Source organism: Nannospalax galili, unplaced genomic scaffold (genome assembly GCF_000622305.1).
Source record: "Nannospalax galili isolate Female #2095 unplaced genomic scaffold, S.galili_v1.0 scaffold528, whole genome shotgun sequence".
NCBI classification, from domain to species: Eukaryota; Metazoa; Chordata; class Mammalia; order Rodentia; family Spalacidae; genus Nannospalax; species Nannospalax galili.
This window is the reverse complement of record NW_008359681.1, coordinates 2,277,223-2,304,589: the sequence shown is the minus strand read 5'-3', so window position 1 is coordinate 2,304,589 and position 27,367 is coordinate 2,277,223. Positions and strand designations below refer to the sequence as shown.

At 40.5% G+C, this 27,367-nt stretch overlaps 1 protein-coding gene across 9 annotated transcripts in view; it reads left to right on the top strand.

Annotated features, from left to right (window-relative positions):
- Mbnl2 (muscleblind like splicing regulator 2) overlaps positions 1-27,367 on the top strand; it is a 172,822-nt gene that overhangs the window by 52,532 nt on the left and 92,923 nt on the right. For all 9 annotated transcript variants that reach the window (XM_029558905.1, XM_008823601.2, XM_008823602.2 and 6 more), the window contains exon 2: positions 6,280-6,889. In XM_029558905.1, the coding sequence (XP_029414765.1) occupies positions 6,716-6,889 (174 nt within the window). In that variant the 5' untranslated portion in view covers positions 6,280-6,715. The remainder of the gene's footprint in view (positions 1-6,279; positions 6,890-27,367) is intronic.

The following is a 27,367-nucleotide window of genomic DNA, read 5'->3' as shown; positions in this document are numbered from 1 at the left end:
ATCTATCATTGAGGCCCACACTCGACCTGCTTGGCAACAGCAGGATGAAAGCAAGACACCAGCTGGAATGTTCCTATAGGTCACGGGGAAATGACCTCTTCAGAACTATATTCCTTTAGCATTGAATTTAGTCTGTATTAAAATGTACATGTTCTTTGGTGGAAGGTCAGGAGTTCATTCAACAAACAACATTTATGGAGTATGTTTATCAGATAGGTCCTGAGCTATACTCTAGGGATTCAAAAACAATAGCCAAAATCTATTACACACACAGTGCAAAGTCCATAAGAGGTTTCAGTTGTTGGAGGGGGGCACTTGGATAAATCAGTATTTACATTTCTCATGGATTAAGTAATAATGACATCTATTTAAAAATAATGACCAGGTTATATTAAGAGATGGGCTACAAGAGAGGGCTACAAAGGGGGTTGAAGGAAGGAATGTTGGGTCAGGGCACCAGTGGAGAAGATGTGCCAGCTGTGACTAGCCAGAACTTCAAGGGCAAGTTTGTCATCTCTTCCCTGAGGGTTCTTAGAAAGGTGGAAGTTGTCTGGAAGGCTCTAGAGGAGGCTGGAAGGCCATGCTGTAGGAGAAACTAAAGGTTAGAGAAATGAGGCCACTGTGTCTGCCTCTCCTAAGTTTCACACAGGTGGGAAGGGGTGAAATGCAGTGGGATGCTTTGGGTAGATGGGAATGAACCTGTGAAATCATAGATAGCCTCATCTGCTTCTAGCCGTTTTAGCTATGTGTATCCTACAACATGTTGTAAACTTCAAATAACCACAGAAAAAAGTATTAGAAAACAAACAAACAAAAAAAAGTAAGAAAAATGGAAATACAAGCAAAATAGCTAGAGAGACTCAGAAATAACTGGAAACAACACAAGCAGAGATCTTGCTTCCCAAGGTAGTTGAGAAACTTCTGGAGAAGGTAACTGATGCCTTATCCATCATAGGGCTAAGGTGGGCATGGCTAGGACCTCCTCAGGAATCAGAGAAAATGTGTCCCTTCCAGACAGATGCAGTATTGACATGGGTCCTTCTAGGCAGATGAATTTGAAAACAACACCCCCTGTCCTCTCTCATCCAGCCAGTGAGAATGCAGTGTTCGGACAATGCTACCAAGCATGTTGGGGCCACAGTTCCCACCCTGGGTGACTGTTCCAGCCCTGGTGATGCTCTGTCCACTTCCAGGTTGGCAGCAGCTGGAGGCTGCAGCAGGCTACCCTTGAGGGTTTTAATGGCACTCTGGGTAACCTCCCTGTGGTTCCCATGGGCTATAGAATAAACACTTGAGGGCTGTTGTAGGTAGGGGACCAGGTGCCCTGTGTAGTCAGATATCATCTACAATACAATGCCCTGCTCTCAAAGTCTGTGCTGAGGTAGATGATCCTGCCCAGGTGCAATCCTGGTCCTCTATACAGAGCTACTGCAGAGGAGGAAGAAGCCTGATAGTGGATTTCCTCAGTGAATCGCCTTGCATCGGATTGCCCTACTGTTTACAAATTGCGTTTCTGTTTTCCCTGTATAAAATCAGTTGTATGACAGCAACCATATACGTGTAGGCAAACTGTAACCAACATTTTACAGATGAAGAAGATAGATCTGAGAGAAGTTAACTTACTAGGGATAAAAGACCAGGATCATTGGCAAAATAAGGACTAGTAGCTGTTTCTTAGGATCGAGTACTTTCCACAGTTCTAGAGTGTTCTGTATTCTATGACAGAAGAAATGCAAAAGCCTAAGGCAACCCTGCCAATAGAAGTATAATTTAAGCTGTGTATATAATTCTGAAATTTTAGTGGTTTTAAAAAGAACCAAGTAGGATTAATTTTAATAATATTTAACCCAACATAAAATATCAGCAATTTGCTACATAATAAATGTGAAGCAATACTGATGAGGTATCACATTCTTTTTTCATACCTCTTTGTACTCCGTGTGTATTTTACATCTAAAGCACATTTCAATTTGCATGCTAAATTTCCTTTGGAAATATGTGTATTTAGATTTCATAAAGTTTGCAATTGAGAAAGGAGATTCATATACTCAAGTTGGCCCAATCTTTCTTAAACGTTTTTTACTAGTTGAATTGAGAGTCCGTTTTAAATTGAGCTTAAATTAGTGAAGGATAAATATTGAAAATAGAATTACTTTGTCACAGTAGCCACACATCCACATGGAGGTGGCTCCTGTATTAGACAGCACAGCTTAATGAATAACTAACTGTTCTTCCCAGAAACTTGAAGTCTAGCAGGTTGAGTGTTGATTTAGGTCTATACATGAGTATAGGCCAGCCTGGTCCCTTGATAACATATTAAAACTTGGTCTTCTCCATCCCCACTTGTCATCTTTGCTCATCAGCTATGAAGGCCTCACCCTAACCTCATTCATTTCTGCTCTGTCTTCCAGGATCCCACAGCTGCCAGCTTGTACTCACTTGTGACAGTTAAAAGAGGTGGTTGGTACCTTTGATAACCAGCTGTAGTTATATAACCTCTAGGATAGAAACAGAGCATGCTGGGTAGACGAGCGTATGCATCAGATTTATGATTACAGAGCCACGATAGCAATGTGTTCCTGTGTGACAAAACGCACACCCCTTTCTTTCCAGAACATCTTTCTCATAGGCAACTCAGCCATCAGAAAGTTTGCCCACTCCCTGCTCTTGAAAACAAGTTTAGGGGCTGGAGAGATGGCTCAGCTATTAAGAGCACTGGCTGCCCTTGCAGAGGACCTGGGTTTGATTCCCAGCACTCACATGACAGCTAACAACTGTCGTAACTCCAGTTCCAGGGGATCCAACACCCTCTTCTGATCTCTGCAGGCATTGCACAACACAGGTGTCCTTACATACATGCAGGCAATACACTCATACACATCAAATAAAAATAATAGTGTTTTTAATTTAAAAAAATTTAAAGGAAGATTATATTAAATATTTATATATGGAATATTTTCAAAATAAAAAAGCTTTTCTAGAAGCGGAATGTAGAATGGCGCTAACCAAAGAGTATGGAGGAGGGTAATTGGGAGGTGATGACCCAAAGATAAAAAAAAATTGAGCTGAATAGCGGTGATACATTCAAGGATCCATTATGCACCACAGTGATCACAGTTTAAAAAAAACTATTATTTTCTTGAAAATGGCTGACAGTAGATGAATACATATGCTAGTTAGCTTGATAATCCAGGATGTATACTTATTTAAAAACATTGTATTAGACTCCATAAATGTATTGTTTTATTTGAAAATGAAGATAACTATTTTTAGAGGCTAGTTTGTCTTGATGGAGTCTGACCATCCAAATTTGAGTAGCTTTTTTTATTGTAACTGGAAATGGGAGTCTGTTTAGGGGAGAAAAAAAAACATTTTCTTATCTCAGCGTATAAGCTAAAGTACACACCATTCACCAGACTGGACTAAAAGCATTGCTATGTGTGGTTTGAGGACCGTGGAGTCATTATTCATGCCATCTATGCAAAAAAATGCCTAGATTTGCTTATTTCTGTTCAACCTGTGAACACTGGGAAAGCGCTTTGAGGACTGCATGTACTGCATGTTTGTTGTCCTATAACCCACCTAGGACTCTACATATTTTCCACATATGAGCTAAACACGCACGGCCCATTGTTTGAGGTCCCTTCAGCACCAGTATCCTGTCTCCACTGACGGACAGAAACGTTTCCTTGACTCTTACTTTCCACACCCGTTGTTCTCCCCTGAGGTTGGAGGTGGGGTGGAAGGAAGTAAGGAAGCTGCAGGTCCAGGCTGGTAGTGAAACCCGATGCAGAGTGAATTTGGTTATTAAACTCATCCTCTTAAGCTCCCTAGCCTAAGGTACTTGATGTTGTTGCTGTGAACACATGCTGCCAAACAGACAAGTGGAAGCCTGCCTGGCTCCCTCAAATATTTTTTAATTGAAGTTAGGTATGTGTTACAGCTTCATCATTGCCAAGTGCCTTAAATGTACATGTATATTTAACTCATACAAGCACTTCTACAGACAAGAAAGAGAATGGTGGGGTGGAGTGGCATTGCCCACTACTCCCAAGGAAAATCTGAAGTAAATTCTCAACGACCACATGAGCACACACTGCTGTATGGTCCCTCTCCTAGGAGAGACAAGTGGCACCCTCAAGGATAGAGAAGCCCAATTGCAAGGAAATCTGTTTGACTTGGTTTGCCCAGGGTTAACTAAGTTTCAGTCAGTTTGGGAACCCTCTTTTTCTGGAAACACTTGTGAACTACTTGACAATTATTGCCTTCTGAACTTACTTGGTATATGCTAAATGGAAAACAGCATCACTAAATGATGGGATGCATTCTGATAAGTGCATCATTAGGTGATCTCATCGTGCAAACATCACCTAATGCACTCATGTAACTCTATAGATAGTGAGTCTGTTACTTGATGTGACCTTTTGATGCAATCAAGAGATGTGTTAAACACAAATGTTTTGAGCTGCTGCTGTCATGACTTGGCATACTGTGCACAATAAACATTTCTTAGAAGACTGCATTCTAAAATGGCAATGGGTCATAGCAAACATAAAGCAGCAATGTAATGATTTCTTATCATCAAGGGTTAATGCTGTACTTTTACATAACTGGTGGTGTGATAGGTTTGTTTGCACCAGCACCACACAAACACATGACGAATGCATTGTGCTGTGACATTATGCTTGGAAGTTATTATGGCCAAGGCCTTGTTCGGTGGTTTGAATTTTTTAGTCACATTAGGATCTTATGAAACCAAACCACTGTCTTAAGTATGGTATGTCATTGATAGGGACTTCCTTAAGAGTTCAGCATGACTAATCTATTTCTAGTCATCATTAAGTACCTGTAGCTATACACTTTTAGAAGGACTTAAGGACTGAGCCAATATATGCCGTGGCTTATGTTACATGTAATTTCTGTAGCTGGTCAACTTATAGGCCATAGTCCTTTATTCATGTTTATCTTGGTATTATTATTAAAATCTCAACATTATTAATTTCATAATCCTTGAAAAATTCAAATGAAATATGATGATCTTAGACATCTGAGCCTTAAGTTACAGTATTATTATAGATATGCTTTTTAGTTCCCACATCCTAAATACAAAAGAACATTTTTATTTTTAAAAGTTTTAAATATACTTTAATGTACTTATTGTGTGGGGAGGCTGGTGAGTGTGTTCATGGTGTGTTATGAGAGTGGGGGTCAAACGACAACTTGCAGGAGTCATTTCTTTCCTTCTACCACGTGGGTCCAGAGATCAACCTCAGGTTGTCAGTCTTGGTGGCAAGTTCCTTCGCCTGCTGAGCCATCTCACTGGCTCCAAGAGAACATTTTTAGATTGTGTCTCAGTTAAAACTAAGCTGAACTGAACTCAAGCTAACTTGTATTCATTCAGTCATTAGTGCAATTGCTCAGCAAGCTTTGAGACCTAATAGGTGCCATCAACTAAGACACTCTCAAAACAGAAAACTACAAGGAATAGCCCTTACCTAAGAATGCTCACAGCTCTCAGGGAAGACCAGTCCCAAGCAAGAAATAACAGGAGATAGGAAATAGTAAGACTTCCAAAAGGCAGTAACAGGAGGCTCCTTCCTACCCACCCCAGGTTCAAATCTCTATAAACTCAAGCAAGCATAAGACATAAGAAACCCACACTTGATCCCAAATGATATTATCTTCATTATGTGGAAGAGGCACATCCCAAACAATTGTTTATAGCATTCCCAACAATAAAATCAATGACCTAAATGTGAAATTAACTGGGAGCCACAGTTCTAATACGCTGTTTTGGTGATTAAGTGCATTAGATTGAATTGTTTCCGAAGGACTAATTATTGTGTCTGCCACACTCATCTGTTTGAGTCACTCCTAAGTTTTGGACTGCTGCCTAGATCACTCTGCAATACAGTCTTGTTCTACATTCATCTTCCTGTTGTTGTTTGCTTTTTTTTTAATGCATAACTTTCCTCCTGACACTGGAAGTTCAAAGCCCTAACCTATGCTTTTGCAAATTCTAGATCTGAGCTAATTAGATTGTTCAAGTGTTGATTCGAGTGTGGGTGCAAGTTGATGTCTTAGTGTGTTTTGTAGGTTCATGATTTAATAGTGCCTGTGTGATGTCACTTTTGCTGGAAACAGCACCCAGGGAGCTCTTTTGGGGTTCACATCTCTTGTTTTAGGGGGTTTTCTTTTTTGTCAAATTACACTTTACCCTGACCTATGAGTGAATGAAGATACCTCAGTTGTCTGACTTTGCCAATCATTTAATTTCAGAATTTAAAAAAGAAGAAGGGAAAAAATCGGCCTGCTCAAACATGAACATCTGAAGGCTTGTTTTCCAGCATCCTTCAGAGCTGCGAGCATCACAACTGAACATTCTCCCAAAGAGTGCTATGATATTGAAGTCACTTTATTAAGAAGAGCCGTGTCTGCAAAATAGTCCAGAGACTAGGACACTGGGAGCCAGAGATGACAGTAGGCAAGTTCTGCTTGTGGCTTGCAGTCTTCAAGTGGTGCCTATTGATCGGTGAATGACTGCCTGCCAATACATTCTTTCCTCCGTTTCCTGGATTGGACTTCATTAAGCAATTTATCACTTACCTTCAGACTTACATGTGGGAGTTTTCACAACAGTAGTTTTGGAATCATTGAGACTTGGATTGATCTCACCATTTGACTGGAACAAACAGAATCCAAAGCAGTTCTCGACATGGCCTTGAACGTTGCCCCCGTCAGAGACACAAAGTGGCTGACGTTGGAAGTGTGCAGACAGTACCAGAGAGGAACATGCTCACGCTCCGATGAAGAATGCAAATTTGCTCATCCCCCCAAAAGTTGCCAGGTTGAAAATGGAAGAGTCATTGCCTGCTTTGATTCCCTCAAGGTAAGAGAGTACATTTCATGTGTCATTTCCACCCCACATTGGACTTGCAAATAGAGCATTTTTTATTGAGCATCTACAGAAATTTACCACTTACTGTTTACCACTTCTGTTTTCTTGTTTTTGGTGTGCACTAGGAAATTTTTCTCACTCAAATTTATTCATAGCAGACATACTGAGTTTTTTACGTATCTGTGTTTAAATTAAAAATACATGGTGGCATGTTTCTGGTCTGGCAAGACATTCAGGTACCAAGAGTTTCAAATCAAAGTAGGCTTGCGACACTGGAAGGTTAATGTTTTATTAGTGTTGATATTCTAGGTTATGTAAAGGTAAAGAAACTGTACCTGTCACTTACTGCCAGTCACTCTGACTCACATCTTGAAGAATTTTCTCTTCTCGTGGCTTTCCTTCTTAACCAGAACCTTCCAAAAATGCTTCTTAATAGGGCTTTCATTCTCTTTTAAAATGCTTTATGGCTAATAGAAATTACTGGGTACACACTCGACACTGGGTTCTTGGGGAACTACTATCTGTGAAGTGTGTCATGAAAGAACCGAATGTGATTCAGATGTCCTCTTGATGAGCTCATGTCTGGTGGAAAAGTAGGGCACAGCAGTAAATACTGCAGTACAAGAAGAAAGAAACTCATACAGGAGGAATACAGGTCACTTCCATGGAGGTCCTTAGAGAGCTGGCTTCCAGCTAACAAGAAATATTTCTGGAGGCCGGGGCATCCCTGTTGTATACTGAGTTGGGTAGAGTTTGGGTGTGAAGCAATAGGAGAATTCAATGGAAATTCTAGTTGAAAGAAGAGAGATAATTTAGCCCAAATGCTCTGGGATTTACTGTAGCCCTAAAATTATGGTGTTGTGAATTCCTGGTTGTTTTAGATAGTCCTAAGGGCAGAGTGATATTGTTCATAATAGAGATGCTTAAGACACCTTAATGTTTCTGTCTATGCAAACCTTAACTACGCTCACTAGTTTAAAAAATATTATTTATACTTTTTTTTTGAGAAATCACAGTGTTAGGAGTTTACAGAATAGTGACCCCACTCTATTCCTGGGTGTTGAAGGGAGTGGGTGTTTCCTTCCTAATGATTAAATATTAAGTCAAAAATTATGTCTTGAGGCTAGGGAGATAGCACAGTTGTTAAATTCCTTGTGAAGATCTGAGTTTGATGCCTAGAACCCACGTTAAAAAGAAAAAGAAAAAAGAAAGGCCAGGCTTCATGGTGGTAGGAGTTTGTAATCCCAGTACTCAGGAGATGGAGACATGGATTTGATGGCTAACAGCCTAGCCTAGCTGACAAGTTTGAGACCAGTGAGAGATGCTATCACAACAAAAGGGTGGATGACACCTGAGGAGCAACAAAGGAGGTTATTATCTGACAGCCACATGTGCACACACACGTGTGCATGTGCACCGATCTGTATACATACAAACAGGCAGGCACACATACACGTGCACATGCACCTATGTATGCACAAACAGCTAGGCACACATACACAAACAGGCAGGCACACATACACAAACAAAATTATATCTTAAAAGAGTTAAAGTCAAAATTTATAACTCATATATATGAGCCTTCAAATCAATGTTTGTATTTATGTATCTTTAAAAAGAAAAGATCATGGGGCTGAAGAGATGACTCGGAGGTTAAGAACACTGGCTGTTCTTGCAGAAGACCTGGGTTCGAATCCCAGCACCCACATGGCAGCTAGCAACTGTCCATAACTCCAATTCCAGGGGATCTGACAGCCTCTTCTGTCCTCCGCAGGCGTTGCACGACACAGATGCACTTACCTACATACAGGCAATACACACATACACATAAAATAAAAAATAATAAATAAAATATTTTTAAAAAGAAAAGATCATCTCTATACTAAAAGCAGAATACATTTTTGGCCCAGCAGAAGCATTTTAAGAGTAAAGTTTGAGAAGGACAATGTGTCATCTAAGTCACGAGCTGCTTCTACTTTTGTCATAAAGCTTTACTAGACTAGACTGAAATGAAGGAGAAAACATAATTTGGAGTTGATGTAAACTCTACCAACATAAGAATATTTGTTTATTAGTCTTTATTTTTCCTTTAGTCAAAAAAAGGCAATCTGAGTTTGCCTTAATGATCATCACCAATGGAAGGGTTCCTTATAAAAAGCAGTACAGATTTAAAACTGGGTCCTAAGAACTTCAACTCAAATATAAGCTAGTAGCCTTTGGTTAACCAAGAGAAGTGATATTATCCAGCACACAACTTACTGATAGGACATCATTTGCATAAAATCCTGTCATATCACAAGGACACTCAGAAAGGATCCTAGTGGGTGCCTAAGGCCTCTTGTCACTCTAGAAGTATCACCAGGAACCCCTAAACAGTGATTCACACAAGGTCATCCAACTTGCCAACCACGGAGAAAAGGCCACAACTTAGGCTTTTTTGTTTATGAAAAATGCTGATAGTTCTTGACTTAAATGGATGAAATTTTTGCCCCATGACATCTTTTTAGTGTTTTTTTTTATTTTAATGTTCATTTCTTTCTTTGTTTAAATCGAAAGTATATGTTAGTTTTTTAAGGTTTCTATTTTTAAAAATACCCAATGAAACAGAAAAAAATATGAAAATAGGTCAGAGGTAAGAAATTAATTTTCCAGGTCATCTACAATTCCCCTTGTTAATCCACACTTTCTCTGGTTGGACAAATAATATTAAACATCACCCTTTTGTAAGTTTCATAAAACTTTATGTTCTTTAAATCTAATGAGAGAAATGTAGGAGAAATACTCCTGACATATTAAGGCTCAGTACCCCTTGAATACCTTCTGGGTAAAAACTTCTAGCAAAATCAGCAGGAAAAAAATAATCTTAAAATTTATCACATTACTGTGAATTCACCAGCACCATAGTGGTTTGAAGAATCCAGCCTGTGGATCAAGGATCATGAACTAAATGATATTATGTTTAGTATAAAAAGCAGAAAACAGGGGCTGGAGAGATGGCTCAGTGGTTAAGAGCACTGACTGCTCTTGCAGAGGACCCGGATTCAATTCCCAGCACCCACATGGTGGCTACAAACCATCCTTAACTCCAGTTCCAGGGGAATCCAAAGCCCTCCTCTGACCTCCGCGGCATTCCACGACACTGGTGCACTCACATACATGCAGGCAATACACTCATACACATAAAATAAAAATAATAAATAAAAATAAAAGCAGAAAACAAGCCTCAAGAAAGCTGAGCGCTATTCAATTAAGAAGCAACTTTAAGATTCATTTTCAGAAGTGTCTGGTGTGCCCACTTTCAAGTGTGGAAGCATCCTTGTATAACTACCTCAGGTCATCAGTTCATTTGGGGGATTGTAGAATTGCAAATGACTTAATTTGTATGTGATGGCATAGATGTTCAGAGCTATCAAACTGTAAAGAATGTGAAGGGAGCCTGCAGGCCTAGGAGTAAGTCAGACCTCAGTCTAAACACCTGCTCACCCTCCCCTGTGCCTTCAGTGGGTTATTTATGGCTAATCAACTTTGTTTGCCCATCAGTAAAATGAGGATATGTACCAGTGGATACGGCTGAGGTATGCCCAGCCCCTAGCCCCTCGGGTGTGTTCATTTTGTAAGACTGTTTTTAGGATTAGAGGTTCCTACAACAGGACACACAAGTTACAAGAAAAGAGAGAAATAATGAGGCTGGTAACTTAATACTGGTTGAACATCCCTTATCCACACCACCCCCCAAATCTGAAACTTTCAATCACTGGGGCAACTCTCCTGGTGGACAGTTCTGTATCTGACTCCATGAGATGAGTTGCAGCCTTAAAAAAAAAAAAAAAGATTTAAAATATATAACCTTGGCCAGGCGTGATGGCTCACGCCTTTAATCCCAGCACTCAGTAGGCAGAGGCAAGTGCATCTCTGAGATTAAGACCAGCCTGTTCTACCAGAGAGTTCCAGGCCAGCTAGGGGAATGACCCTGCCTCAAAAAGAAAAAAAAATAAAAAAATTACATACATACATATACATATATATATATATAAAACCTTTCTTCAGAAGGCTATGTATATAAGATATATTAAACAAGTGAATTTTGTGTAGAGACTTGGTTCCCATCTTCTGCATCTCTCATTTATGAATATGTAAATATTCCAGAATCTGGAAAAAAATCCCAAATCTGAAACATTTCTGCACCAAAGCATTTTGGGTAAGGAATATTGAAGTTGTAGATTAAACAGGATGGCATTGCTCAGTAGAGCCTGCCTATAATAAACAGATGGGCAAAAGGCTTTGGATAAATCTGATCTGTACTCAAGCTACCTGTATCATTTGAGACAGGTTATTTTATCCCCCTGACTGCAGCTTCCTCTTGTATAAAGTTGATACAAAGATTCTTACTTCATAAGGTTACCGCATGGACCACCTGGCTCACCACAACCCACATCTTAACCCAAGGCTGAACATGTTAAGAAGTGGCAATGCACTTTTCTCTCCCTTGGGGACAAAGTATCCCAGTGTTGTCAGTGTTTTGATGATTGGCTTAAAGGAATGCTGTGTCCATACTCAGAACCCACTGAGTAATAAAAGTACCCCCTCACTGCATATTAGACTACAAATGAGTGGTGACACTAAAAAAATAAGATTTGAGATTTTATTGTTATTTCTTAAAAGACATTCTGTAAACACTGTGGGGTATTCACAACTCAGAGAGGAATCTGTGCTGATGTGTCAATAAAGGGAACACTCAATTTTTATCTTGTTGTTATAAGTCACTTGTATATAAGTTTTCCATAAGCACATACTAAAACAAATTTGTGAATATTGCAAACAGTATTCTGAAGTATTTGGAAAGAAAGCAGTACATATAAAAATGCTCTAATGAAAGATGTTTCAGAGACTGTAGCATAGTTTTTTCATTGGCATTTCTATGTTGTTCAACACTGTTACCTTGCTGGGTTTTATATGAAGAATGTACAGCCAGCTTTGATTTTGTTTTAAAAGTTCCAGGACAATTGTGAAACACAAGCATCACTTAAATACTTTCCAAAAAGTCAGGTTACAATCTGGAACACTGTATTCCACAAGGTAGAGTACCTTGATAAAATGCAGAACTTGACTAAAGTGTTTCTTGAGTATAGAATGCCTCTGCCACCAGGGCCTTGACCTTGACCAAGTTAACCCCAACTCTGATGACTCTGTGATCCATGAAACATTTTCCCTTCTGGTTACCCTGTTTGAGAATTTTCTTTTCAGATTCCTTTTCTTATAGTGACGGGAATTAATCTGGGCTGTTTTGCAAATAGAAATATCTGGGAAGAAATACATGAATTAACTTCAATGCTTATTGAGACTAAGGGTTTCAGTTTCCTTAAACATTTAAAATTAGCTTTAAAAAAGGAAACAACTCTTAAAATCATCTTGATAATTTTGGTTGAAAATATTCTCAGAGTATTATTCTCAGAGTATTTGGGAGAATTGTTTAGACAAGCTTATGTAATTTAGACATAATCTTTTGCAATAAAAATTAGCTCGTGGGCAAGGGAGATGATTGTCAGTAAATTACTTGCCACACAAACCTGAGGACCTGAGTTCAGATCCCCAGCACCCATGTAAAAGCCAGGCACGGTGGTGTGGACCTGCGATCCCAGCTTTGGAGAGGCGAGGGTAGGAGGATCCCTGGGGCTCTCTGGCCAGCCAGCCTAGCTGAAATGGCAAGCTTCAGGTTCAATTAAGAGACAGACTTTGCCACAAAAAATACAGTGAAGAGCAACTGAGGAAACACCAGACGTTAACCTCTGGACTCCAAACACACATGCTCCCAACACTTATGCACACACACATGAACACATGCATGTATAACACATGCACACACACACACACACACACACACACACACACACACACCATTCCTTAGTTCACAGGAAGACAGGGTGATCATTTGAACATCTCAATCAACATTGTCTCTTCCCTTTATTCAGGATCTTTCGGTGGGTTCTCATCCCACACAGAGAAGACTAACCACACAAAACGGAGCAGGTCGGGTGAGACAGGTCTGCTTTCCTCCCAAGCCAGCTGACCTCCCTTGTACTGCTGTCCTGCCAGCCTACTCCAACCACCCCTGTCTTCCTGGTCCTCTCAGTATGCCCTGCAGCTCTGCCTCTGGGCAGTTGGCTTTGCCCTTTGCTCTGTGTAGAGACAGCACTGTTGCCTCATTTATGTGAACAGCTTGTTCCCCTTGTCTTTCATAGATTTCTCATAAAGCATGTCAGTTTATTGTGAGTCTTTTTGCCAACTTTAAAGAGCAGTTCTACTGCTCCTCTCTCAGCTGCACCATGCTGCCTAACACCAGCACCTGACTTTCTACAAACTTTTTTGTTGATTGGCGTCTTTCATCTACCTTCTTCCTCTATTTTGCTAGAACTAAGGCTGTACTTGGATGGGGACTGTATCACATGAGACCATTGTGTTATCCCTAAAGCCTAGAATGCTGTCTCACATATAATAGATGCTCGATAAATATCTGTTGAATGGTAGCACATGTTTGTCAGAAACTATTCAAGCCTCTGAGACAGGGTTGTAGTATATGATTGGATGGGGATGTGCTATACTTTGAGGGTACAATGCATAGCCTGTGCACTATGCACTGTGGCGCTATTGTTAGTCTCCCAATAGAGGTCAAAATCAGAAAACTCTCTGCAGGAATTTTAAGGCATAGGTGTGACTCTGGAAGTATAGTACAACACTGATAAATGAACAAATCATTTGAATTTTCTCTGCAGGGTAGTTCAAGCTGCATGTGATGCAGTAAAAACTGTTTTTTACTATTCTCCATTTTACAAAATGTTAAAAAAAAAACTATGGAATGGAATGCTAGTTGTAAGTTAGCTGATAGAAAATAAAATTTAGGCTTAGCATTTATGGGTGAGAATTTCAGAATTAAGAGTGAGAGTTAGGAGGTCATTTTGGAAATTTCCTAAAATCCTGCCAAAATATATAATCGGTCTTGACCTGAAGCTCATGAACTTGAATTGCTACTGGACTCTTAAATACAGGTTACTTATTTGCAGTAATCATTTAAGCATTTTGTAAACTATATGTCTAATTTTGACCTGAATCACGCATATAACAATATATATTTTAAGTAGTAATCATTGTAGTCATATAGGACTTATATACCAGTTTTCATTCATTTTTGTTCCTTCTAATAACTCTGCTAGGTAGATAGTAATTACATCAATGTGATATGAGTGGATATGGATTCAAAAAAATGTAACTCACTTGTAACTACCAAATTTATAAATGGTGGAGTAGGTGCCCGACCTCAAGAAAGAGTGACTTCATAGTTGATGGTATCCATTCTCTCCTCCTAATTCTTCTTGGGGAATATATCATTGGTGTAATTAATTGTAAAATGCCTAATAGCTTAATAATATTCACATTTAATAAGTTGAGTGCATTGAAGTGCAGAAGAGAAAAACAGTTTAACATAGAAACCCCCAGGAATACATGTGTTTAGATACTAGAAATTTAATTTTTTTAATAAGAGAGAAACTACAAGAACAAGCAAGCCACATGAGGTATTTGCTTTTCTTTGTCTCATAGAAAAATATGTCATTTTTCTTTGTGACAGAGACTGCTGTCACAAAAAGGGTTTTGGCTCAAGGTGTTGGTGGATGGCAAGACTAAGGTGTTACCTCTTGTGCCAACAATGTACTTTTTATTGAATATGTACACCCATGTGATTCTGAAAAAAGAGAAAGCTGGGGCTGGAGAGATGGCTCAGTACCTAAGAGCACTCACTGCTATTGCAGAAGACCCATGTTCAGTTCCCAGCACTCACATGGTGACTCACAACCACTCATAACTCCAGTTCCAGGGGATCCCTAAAAATTCCAGATTAATGTAATGACAGGTCTGTTTTCTTTTTAAAATTTTATTTATTTATTTTTATGTGTATGTTTTGCCTGCATGTGCAATGCCTGTGGAGGCCAGAAGAGGGTGTCAGATCCCCTAGAACTGGAGTTACAGATGGTTGTTAGTTGCCATGTGGGTGCTGGGAGCCATACCAGGGTCCTCTGCAAGAGTAGCCAGTGCTCTTAACTGCTAAACCATCTCTATAGACCCAGGACAGGTCTGTTTTAGTTTACTTTCTGTTGCTGTGGTAAAACACTGACCTAAACCAACTTGAGGAGGAAAGGGTTTAATGTAGCTTACAGGTTATAGACTGTCATGTAGAGAAGCCAGGGCAGGACCTTAAGGTAGAAACCTGGAGGCAGGAACTGAACAGAGACCACAGAGGAACATTGCTTACTCTTCACTCAGCTTCTTTTCTTACACAGCCCAGGCCTACCTGCCCAGGAGTGGTACCTCCCACAGGGAACTGAGCCCTCCTACATCAATTAGCAATCAAGAAAATGCCCCCACAGACTTCTGTGCTCACAGGCCAGTCTACTGGAGGAAACGCCTTACTTGAGATTCCTTCTTCACAGGCGTGTCTAGGTTTGAGTCAAGGTGACAAAATTTAGCCAGCACACAGTCCATGCTTGCTCTGGGGATTCTGGGAGTCACCCCTTCCATTTTCAAGTATAGGTCCATTTCTTTGTCCTCTGGCAACTAACTTCCTGGATAAACCAGTGATTATCCCTGTGCACTCTCCCTCAGTGATTTTCTTCAGTACAAGCCCGTAGCTTCCGAACCACACAAGCAGGTCTATTCACCTTTGTGCCCCAGCTTCTATCCTGGCTTCTGTCCAGCACATAGCAGAAATGCAATAACCACTTACAGAATGCACAAATTAACAGAGGTCTCCATAACTGCAAGGTGGACCTACTAATGACCACCAGTGCCCACCAGACCCCAATGTCTTTGTGTGGCAGTAATCATTTTCCTGACGTCCCAATGCACCATGCAGGCTCGGCCATGCCAAGGGAGTTCTCTCCAGCCATACTGCCCATGCTTTCCCCCTGGTTCTCTCACCCCACATCTCCCTTCCTGCTTTGCCTCCGATGTCGCCTCTCCTCCCCCATGCTGCCTAAATGTGGGTAAATGCCAAGATTCCAGTTTAATGTTTCAGACTCAGGCATCAGCTCTCAAAGCTTCTCTGCATTCGTGGGCTCAATTCCCACCTCTGCCAATAAGTCCCAGATCTGGGTGTGTGCCTGTCTGGCCTCCCCGATGGCTTCCATGTTACTGAACACATCACCAGGTCAGTGCCCCATTGTCGGTTCCCAAGTTCAGCAGATCTAAATCCAGATTCCTGCCTAGTGTCTGTGTAACTTTATTACTTGGGAAGTAGAGGCAGGAGGATCAGGTGTTGAAGATCAGCCTCAGCTACACAGCAAGTTCAAGGTGAAGCCTAGTCTACATGAGATCCTGTCTCAAAAGCAAGCAAACAAACTAGCAAAATAGGACTGGGGAAGCAGCTGAGTCTGTAAAGTGCCTGCTGCACAAGTATGAGGACCTGAGTTCAGATTCCAGAATCCACGTACAAAGCCCAGCATGGCAACACAGGCCTGTAACCCCAGCCTTGCAGAGGTGGGGTGAAGCAGGGAGACAGGAGAGCCCCCCCATTGCCAGTCATTTAACCTAATTAATAAGCTTCAGGTTCAGTGAGAGAGCCTGTTTCCAAAAGTAAGGTAGAGGGGCTGGAGAGGAGGCAGCAGTTATGAACGCTTGCTGATCTTGTAGAGAACAAAATTCAATTCCCAGGACCCACCTAGATTGCCTCAGAACTACCTGTAACTCCAGCCTGGGAAATCTGATGCCCTCTTCTGGCCTCTGCAGACACTTACATACATAAATAAAAATAAATCTTAAAAAAGGTAGAGAGAGATCATGAAAAGAACTCTGATGTCAGCCTTGGGGTTCCATGTGCACATTCACACATTCGCACACATACACATTGCACACACAGTACCACACACACAATACACATAATACATACACACACCATATAACACCACACACAACACCACACATCCAATACTGCACATAGCACCACACAACACACAGCACACCATACACACCACCACCACATGCACACACACACCATACCACACATACACAACACCACAAACACACACACACAAAACACCACTCACAAAAAATAAATAAATAAATAAATAAATAAATAAATAAATAAATAAATAAATAAAAATTAATTAAGACTCCTCAAGCAGGCCTCACCCCAAGCCTCTAGCCTACTCCTGGGAGTACCTTGTTCCTCCAGGTTCAGAACCTGACCATTGTTGCCCAGATTCTTGGTCTTTTTATCACTGTTGTTGTAGGGATATTTAGCATCTTTAAGAATTAGACAAAACTGTGGGATCCTTAACCAGAAAACTACCCATGATTACAGACTGTTTCAGACCATCTCAAGAGCTCCGTGGGTTTAATTTTTTCTCCCCCTTTCAAAATGGGAAACGCTCCTCTAAGAAGTCTGAAACGCTAAAGTAGGCACAAAAATCCCAGAGGGTCACTGAACATACCTTTTGGGATGAGGCATGGTGGTGCACGCCTGCAATCCCAGCATTTGTGGTTACACAGGAGGATCGTGAATCCCTGGGCAGTCAGAGCCCGAATGGAAAACTAAAAAGGTTTCACTGATTTGCCTATAGCCAAGATGAATATCCCATCCTTCCTCACCAAGGTGCTCTATCTGCAGAAGGGGGACGGGGATGGGATCATTTTCCATGACTTGAATTAGCCAAAAAGGCTTCACGCATGCTTCTGTGTCTTTCTCCTGAGGGTTTCTCCTACAGCACATGCGCACTGTGAAGAGCGCACTCTTACGGGGTGCCATTTTCCCCAGGTGTGGTTAGCCCATTGAAAACAGAGTTAAGACAATCTCAGTGTTTGTTTCCCAGGACTATCATAATAAAATCCCACAAATTGCATGTTCTAAAGCAATAGAAATTTATTGCCTCACAGTTCTGAAGTCTGGACATTCCAAAGGCTTAGCAGGCCCTCGTTGTCCCCAAAGCCCATTGGAGGACCCTTTCTGCCCCCCACCCCAGCTTCTGGGGCCCCTGCGGTCCCTTGGCTTGTGGCAGCATCACTCTGTTCTCTGCCTCCTTCTTCTAATGGTGCCTTCCTGTGAGTCTTTCTTCACTTGTATCTGTACCCAAATTTCTCCTTACAAGGACATCAGTTTTATTAGGTTAGAGGCTCTCCTTTCTCCAGTATAGCCTCACCTTAGTGAATTAAATATGAAATTATTCTCTTTAAAAAAATAAATAAAAGCCTTGTGTCCTAGCTAGTAAGAATCAGCCCAATCTGTTCCCACTGGATTTCTTTGGGCCTTGGCTGGCCCTCCTGAGGCTGCCTGACTACCCATGATGGAGACTATTAGAGCTCCAGAACTGGTCAGAGAATAAATGTCTCTGAGAGGCTAAACTCCAAGTGACACATCTTCAATGCAACCTCTGCACATAGGATGAATGCATCTCTCAACTCTCACCAGAGAAGTTTCCTTATGCAGAAGATGGTGATTAGTACAGAAACCCACAACGGGCCAGTCTGCAGAGAACAAGAGGCTACAGAACACGTATCCCTGAGTAGGACACCAACTTCAAACCTTTGCCTCTCAAGGCTCAGTGATCATTGGGGAAGAGGAGGCAGAAAGATTGTAAGAACCAGAGGGGTGGGTGATCACAAGGAAACAGAGTCTTCCAGACAGCTGGTCAGTTACTACATGAACTCACAGCACTGATGAAAGCATGCACAAGTCCCATGCTAGTTCAAACCATACAAAATCCCAGCATAGACATGGGGAAGTGGGTAAGAAATCCCAACCCAGCCTAAGGAATTTTTGGCAATTGATGGCTGCTGGGAGAGGGAGAGACAGTATCATACAGGAGTGGGACTCTTGGTGAGCCCCGTGGATAGACCTACACTAAAGGATATTTGGGGACACAAATCGGACTCTATAGGGTATGTGTGTGTGTGTGTGTGTGTGTGTGTGTGATATATTAAAATGGGTAGGGAGTGGAAGAAGGTTTGGATATGGGAGTGTATACCATAAAACTATATTATATGAAAATTGAAAAAATTCAATAAAAACTTAAGAAAAAAAAAGTCACATCAGGAAGCTGGGAGTCTCAATTTTAATGTGTATTTTGGGAGAACACAGTTCAACTCATAATAATATACAAAGCCTGGCCAGACATGTTGGTACATGCCTATAATCCCTGCATCCCAGCACTTGGGAGGCTGAAGCAGGAGGTTTGCTGCAAAGTTCAAGGTCAGTCTGGATGACATAGTGAGTTTAAAGCCAGCCTATCTTACATAGTTATACTGCCTCAGAAAACAAACGAATACGATCATCTAATTCAAATCTGATTATTGGAGCCTTCCTTATTTGGGGGGAGGGCTGGATTCAACTAAACAGAGATTGAAAATTTTTGAAAAGAAAAATACTTCTGTACAGAACGTGTACAGACTTTTTTTTCTTTTTTTAATTTCATTCCCTAACAATACAGTATCACAACTGTATACATAACATTTGCATTCTATTAGGCATTAAGATTAAGCCAGGAATGAGTATATACAGTATTTGTGGGATCGGTATACAAGACAATGTACATAGGTTAGATGCAGATTCTAGACCATTTCATATAGGAAACCCAGAAATCTGGGGAGCTCAGTATCCAGTGGGGGTACTGAAACCAATTCCCCAAGCATCCTGAGGGATGGCCCTTTCATTCATTCAGTCAGTCAATCAATCTCAGTCATTAATCAGAAGTAAAAACTGAGGAGAAACCAGAAACATGACATGAACTAGTGTTTCAGTTCTCAAGGCTGCAGATACAAGGGAGTTGCTGGAAAATGCAGGAAATTGGCTGCAGAGCACGAAGTCCCTCTGAAGATGACAGCTGCCACCCAGGAAGGGACAGCTGTTATAGCTTGAGATGATCCAGGTGGCTTAAAGAAGAACCCAGGATCTGAATTTTGATGTGAAGTCTCCCAATTTCCTAATCTTGGCAGTTCATGAAAATATTTTTAAACCTTGGAGTTCCAACCCATCCCTTCCAGAGGAAGCATTTGCCTGGTAGACTACCACGTTTAACCTCTGAAATAAATAAACAGGCGCAAGATAGGCACTGGCAAATATTGTGAGTGGAGCCATGTGTACCATGACTTTCATTCAGAGATCACAGTGGATATACTTTCTGTACATCCCTCGAAGACCTGATTTGCACTGCCTTATAATTCCCTTGTCTGTTTTCTCTCAGCTGGTTTTCCCTATCATGCCTCCTCTGTCTCCCTTCCAAGTTCCCTGTGTCTCTCTGTGTTCCATCTTTGACCACATGATTGGATGACCATATCCATCACAGTTGCCTCACTGTTCTCATAATTTATCAGATGTGCTAATCTTCATGGTCCTTCACTTGCTGCCCATCAACCAGAAAACTCCACTTCTGAGGTGATCTCATCCGGTACAATGACCAGAAATACTTTCTGTCTGCTGAACATTTCTTACATTCTTCAGCCCTTAACTCTAGACTCGGGTATCCACTGTTTACCCAGCATCTGCTTGGATATTTGAGTGATTCCATGTGTCTCCTAACAACTTTGTTTCCTGATCTCACTTTTGTGGTACTGGGTATTGAACTCAGGCCTCATGCATGCTAGGCCAACGCTCTACCACTGAACTGCATCTTCAGCCCTGTTCTCACTCTGATTCCCTGCATTCTCGTTCTCAGTAGATACCATTCATTCAGTCGATTCATGAAGCACCTTAAGCCTGGCTTGATACTTCTCTTACCATTACTGCCATCTCTGTCCAGTTTAAGTCCTGTTCTCCTGTCTTCACAAATGGTTTATTATACTTGCCATGAGAGGTCTTGTTTCTGCCTCCCCTTCTTTTGATATAACCCTTTCAAAGCATGAGTCCCATGGCATTCCACTTTCCAGTAGCTTTCTGTTTCATTCATGAAATCTGAAGACCCTTCATGTTCTCTGTGATCTGAATTCTGCTGTACATCTTGGCCTATAGACTGGCCACTCTCCCCTAAGCACTGCACTCTAATCCTATGAGCCTGTTTGCTCTGCAAGACCTTTACCCCAGCTCTTCCCTGTCCCTTGGATATGCTTCATTTTGGCAACTGCAAGACTTGGTTCTTCATTTTAGTCTGGTCTGAAGTGCCACATACTTGTCCACAAAGCACGAAAGAACTTATCCTTAAGTGATGTTATCTCCTCTGTGTATCTCTATTATCTATTTTTCTCTACTAGGTTATAAAGTTGTGAGGTTGGGATCTCATTCCTCAATTCTAATACCTGGCAGCTATTGGATGCAGAAGTACATAAATAAATATATTGTTAAATCTCAAAACTGTTCCAATAAATTAAAATCATCTCTCTGAGTACTTGCTACTCAACTTTCCCCATTAATCTACCAACAGACAAACATCAGCACTAAAGGCTTTGTACAAATAAGGCTCTCTGATTTACATCTCAGAAGATATTTATGAACCATATTCAGTAGTTATAGCTGGCGAGCAGGTTATGTGACGGTTTATCTCAAGTGTCAGTTTAGCTATTAAAATTCATCGAATAGGGCTGGGTTTGTAGCCCAGCCAGTAGAGTATTTGCATTGCACACATGAGGCCCTAGGCATTTGCATGGGACACATGGGACACATGAGGACCATGATTCCCAGTCAGAGAGAGAGAGGAGAGAGAGAGAGAGAGAGAGAGAGAGAGAGAGAGAGAGAGAGAGAGAGAGAGATGAGAGAGGAGTTTTGTGCACACACGAGAGAGAGAGAGAGAGAGAGAGAGAGAGAGAGAGAGAGAGAGATCAGTGAGTAGTTTGTTGGACCACCATGGGCATCTCTCCAGTTCCTAAAAGTTTAGTCAACTGAGCCTGGTATTTGATAAAGTTTCCACTAGTCAGCTCTAAAATTAGGACATTGGATTCTGTTTTGCCTTTGATGGTAAATTCATTCACCTTAGAAGTTATTTTTTAAATTCTAATATTGTTTCCTTCTTGTTTTTCCAATTATCACAATATTTCTTTCTTTTATAGATTATCTTTAGATAAAATAGTTTTTTTTCCTCATTGTCCTGACTCAGCAGAAAAAAGAGGGGGTGCAATTCTATATCACCTCCCAACTTTCCTTATTAAGTATAGAATCAAAGACAGGGTTCTGCCCTTCTGTACTGCTTGGATTGAAATCTATACCATCAGCCTGTCTTCTTTTGTGTCATACAAGCTGGAAGTATTATGTCATTTTAAAAAAATCATTGTTAAACTCCATGTTACTTGAAAGAACTTTAGAAGTTCCCGATAGTTAAGTAAGAACAGTTTAGCCCATTAAACTAGCAAGTTTCCATTTGAAGGTGGGAGACACCCTCCCCTTACCCCTGCCATCACCACAGAGGCCTTGAGACATGGAATGTGTTTATGCTGGCATATTGAAACCTAGGACAGTTGTCAGATACTGCCAAGGTCTATACCATGACAAGGGGGCATATCCTGGAGCTATGAAGACCAGGCCTGCTCTGCAGCAGCTATGCCAACAATGAACTCCACCTATTTCACAATTTTCCCATGAAGTGACCCCACTAATGCTAAATAGCATATTCTTTCCACTTGGTTTGATTCAGTTTCTTCCAGCTCAGAGATTACAGTGCGGTATGTATTACTCTCTCTCAGGACTGTCATGACCAAGAACAAAATTGATACTCTACTGACAAATCTTCCCCCTGCGTGCTGACCTTTAGGAGTCAGGAAGTGCAGAGTGAGTAGATGTTGGCATATTTATTTGCAATCACACTTACATAAGCCATCCTGCCTGACCAACCAGAATTTAGAGATGTGACTGATAAGGCCACTTTTTTTAAGTACTTGAGGTTGTGTACCCACACTGAAGATTAAGTCTTACAGTAGGTGGAATATTTCCAGGGGAAAAAGGAAAAGAAAATGCCTCTAAGACTTTAACCTCCTTAAAGCACAAGAGTCTACTTTAGACATGGTTTTATTTCACTTAAAATTTTATCATCTTCCATGAGCATATCTTATTCTTAAAAAAAAATATCGTATCTAAGTTTTTTTACAGAAAGAATGGTATTGGCTGCTTAAGAGACATTAGTAATCTGGAGGTTGGGAGATGGCGTGGTGGGTCAAGTACCTGAACAAGAACGCGGACCTGAATTCAATTTCCAGCACCCATGCAAAAGCCAGGCATAGCTAGGAAACCCTAAAATCCCAGCACTGGGAAAGCAGAGATAGCAGGATACCGGGGGCTCACTAGCCAGCCAGTCTAGTGTGCTTCAGTTTTAGTGAGAGACCCTGTCTCAAAAAATAAAGAAAAGAAACAAATGAATAAGATGGGGCAAAGATTGAGAAGTGACACCTAATGCTAGCCCCCACATGTATACACACACATGCACCTACACATACACATACGTGTGTGGTATGCACACATGTGCATACACACACACACACACACACACACACACAAAGATATAGTAACCATCCATTTTAAAGTAAGAAACTCACCTGGTAAATACTTTATATGTAAGTTTTTATTAAGTGTCCATCCAGTTCACTGCTCATGAATGTTTGAAGGAATATTTCAAATCCCATATGAAGGAATATTTCAAGTGCTCCTAGCCCTTAGGAAAATCATTAATGACACCAAAGAGATCATTTCCACACCTGCCTGAAACTCAGCTCTGACCCAGATGCTTAAGATCTAAAATTAATCAGTTGGAGCCTTCGTCTGAGGTTGTTAATTCACAGAGCCTCGTTTCCATTCCCATTGGCATCTGGCTGTTTAACAGAAGCTGTGATAGCTGGAAAATACTGAGATAACGGAATTCTTAATAAAGAATTCCAGTCAGACCACTGTGTTCTAAATGGCTTGTAAAGCCAAGAACAAATAAATTTTATGGCCAAGAGAACTTTCAACATCTGTATTCTTTAAGAATCATTTAGAACCTACTAAGTGCCAAGCATTATATTTGGTGCCTAAACAAGAGGCAGGAGCATTGTTCTCATGGAGTTTCCAGTTTAATGGAAGAAGCAATAATATCAGTAACAAAGGGTTAGAGAAAGTTGAAATTGACACAGGGCCTAAAGAATCACTGAGCAGACAAACCAGTTAGGCCTCCATGTGGCCTTGGCTTTGTTTGGTTTGCAAACATAAACCAAACTTGGCACTAGCCATTCCTTCTAAGTAAGTACCTCTATTAAAGAAAAATGGGCTTAAGCTCAGCCAGTCAGAAGCACCCAACAAACTCATCATGTTATAACTAGGGATTTTCTAGTAGGAAAAGTAAAGCAACTGTATCACGTGACCAACCAAGTACTGACTTGAATTCCATATTCATCTTCTACGAGCTTTCTCCTTCCATTGCCTCCACAGTACTCCTGTTCCATTACTGAGTTAGAACTTCCCAGTTCATGAATTGCCCTTTGTTCAAATGAGCTATAAAATTTTATTGTCCCTTAGTTTACTTTTTAACAAAAATAATCATAATTTATCAAAAGCACTATTTATTCCTGAGCTACTAAGTGTCCACGGTGTGAACAGTCCTGAGTCAGACACCGAAATACAGCACATCATAAAAGCAAGTTCGTTTGTTGACCTCATTCTACTGAGAGTGACAAACATGTAAACAGAGATAGTTCTCCCCTCAAAAAAAAATATTTATTTTCCAACTGCAGTAGTGATGGAAAAGAAAGAGGCAAGGAATTCCAATAGGAACAATGTCATTGGGGGAAATTTTATGCAGAAAAGATAGCTAGGATGTTTTCTCCAATGTTGCTTTGGGGGCTGAGACCTGAAGAAGAATACAGCCAGATGAAGAGGGAAGGACTTCCCAAGTGCAGAGGAGAGGAAGTCCCCAGACTGAGTGGAAGTGTTTGCCAGTTCCTAGAAACAAGAGACTCAAATGAGTAAGAGGCTGCAGGCGTCAACATTTTCTGCCTAGCACTAAGGTTTAAATGAAAGGGGGTCAGGCCTTGTTTGTCTTGTGGAAGGATCCTCCACCAGGGGGAACTGCAGGAGGCAACAGTACCAAGACCAGGAGGCCCATTTGGGGAATTTTTCATCACCAAGTTGCTGATGGTGTCACCCTACTGCAATGCTGATGACAGTTCCAGGAAGATGTGTGGATTTACAATACATTTTGAATGCAGGTATTTGCAATATATTTTCTAATGTAAAAATTTCAGAACTAATACACACACACACAAGGCAGAATTATTGGAAAGCTGAGCTATGGCAAGTTATTGAAAGGATCCCTGCCTCTATTTGCTATGTTTGCCATGTGCTGTATTCCTTGCTATGTGGAGAGATATGGAAAGGAAATAGTTCTTATCTTTAGAATTTCATAAACTAACCAAGGAGAGACAAAGCCATGCAAGCAAACAAAAAACAATTACATGTTAAGCTATTGGATACACATTCTTCTACATTCTGCCACGGTCATCAAAAGCTGTCATGGAAGAAAGCTTTATGGGCTGGAGATAGATTTTTAGCTAAGACTGATCATGCTGTGGGCGTCATGGCCCTGGCTTTCAAATGCCATTCCTATGGGGATTTCTGGAGATACCCATTGAGCAAGTGTAGAGATGGACCCTAAGTTTCTGTTTCTATTTAGCTTCCCCCAAGCATTTAGATGCTTGACCAAATTTAGAACACATATGATTTCATCATGTCCTGTGAAGCTGTTTTTATCCTGTATAAATCCATTATGTATATCCTCGTGGATGTTTCCATTTGTCTTACGAAGTTCAAATAAGGCACACGACTATGTTAAGTCGCAGACAGCGTTTTCCAAGACAGGATTTTTTTTAAAAGACCAAGCACTCATTCACACCCTTTGACTTCTTACTCCTTTGTCAATTTCAATTACAGAATCCAACACAACAGCCTGTACTTATAAACAACTACATCCAGTCCCAGTCATAATCACTTTGGTGTCATTCATGGGGAGGGGAGAGCAGCGTCTACAAGAAAGTATAAAAATGAAGGAATGAGCTGGAGATGCTTGGTCTGGCAAAAGACTCAGAGAAAACATGATTGCCTTCTCCAAATATTTAGAGTTGGCATATTGAAAAGGAAGAAGACTTGCTCTATGTGAAAGGTCTGTAGGAAGACACATCTTTGCTCAAGATGAGAAGGAAGTTATAAACATGCCTTAAGGGCTGCAAATTCTCATCTTGGGAACCACTCAAGTAGATGCCTGGAATTGATTTTTTGGATTAAGTACCTTTTTAAGTTCTTTCTACATCAGAGATACTAAGAGACAATCCATGCCAACCTTGTTACTAAAAAAACCAATCCTAGCTTGGCAATACCAGTTTCTTCTGTGTCAGCATTGAAATATTTGGTTGCCCAGCAGCCAGCGGATATCTGTGATGCTTCAGAAAATGGTGAGTTTATGTGTGCATTGATTGTGTAGTTCTTAACACCACACTTGGTCCATTTCACCCATGACAAAAATTCCCAGTAGAGGTTGTTAATATTAAAATGGTGTTGAGCTGTAACTTTCACAGTTCTAATCTTTATCAATACCAGCTAGGCATTCAGCTGGGCCATGATGCACATATTAGAAATGTGTTTGATCCAGGCAGTTGATGGTAAGGGTAGAGTAACAGTGTGAGAATCTGAAAAACTTAAATACAGTTAAATCTAACAGTTTTTGGATTGGTAGTACAAGTTGAATCATGAACTCTTCAACTTTGGAACTCTATGAATCTTTAGTACATGACTCACACCAGCATTTAAGGTATAGAATGAAGTTTAAATACATAATGTACTTTAGTCATAACTTTCCATTCACAGTCTCCTAGGAAACCAACAAAACGTTTCTGGGTGGTTTAAGAATTTGATCTCATTTATAAACAGCTGCTTTATATTACAAGAACCAAAGAACGATTATTTGTCACACTTCCACATTAAACATCTGCCAAGATATCTTATTAGGTCTTCTTAGTAATAATGACTCAGTAATAAGATAAACCACAGAGCCCCCAGATTCTATCCACACTAAATAATAGAGACATTCATTTCCGTTCCTTTGTTTGATCTCTCAAATCCAAATTGTAGTTTTAGAAAGTGATTGATTTTTGAATAATTGCTCTTTCTCCCTGAAAGATTTAGAACTGCTCTAGGTAACTTTTTATTAGCCAGTCTAAGACATTTGTGCAGCAGTATGATTAATCACATTTTAAATGAAAATGATGGTGTATTAATTGGTAATTTGGGGATGAGAGTTCTTCCTAATTACTTATTAACCTTTAAATCAGATATACACAAGGGAGCAGAGTAAGATTCATGTCTTTGAGTATTTCCAAGTTTTTTTTCAAGGTGATTTTTATAAAATAAATCCAGTGAAACTCTTCCCCCACCCCCAGAGGAAACTTTTTTATATTAGGAGCTAAGTGGTATGATGCTTAATATATTAACTTTCTATGGAAGGTTTCAGTGTATCTATTCTTGGCCCTTCAGTGACTCATCATTAA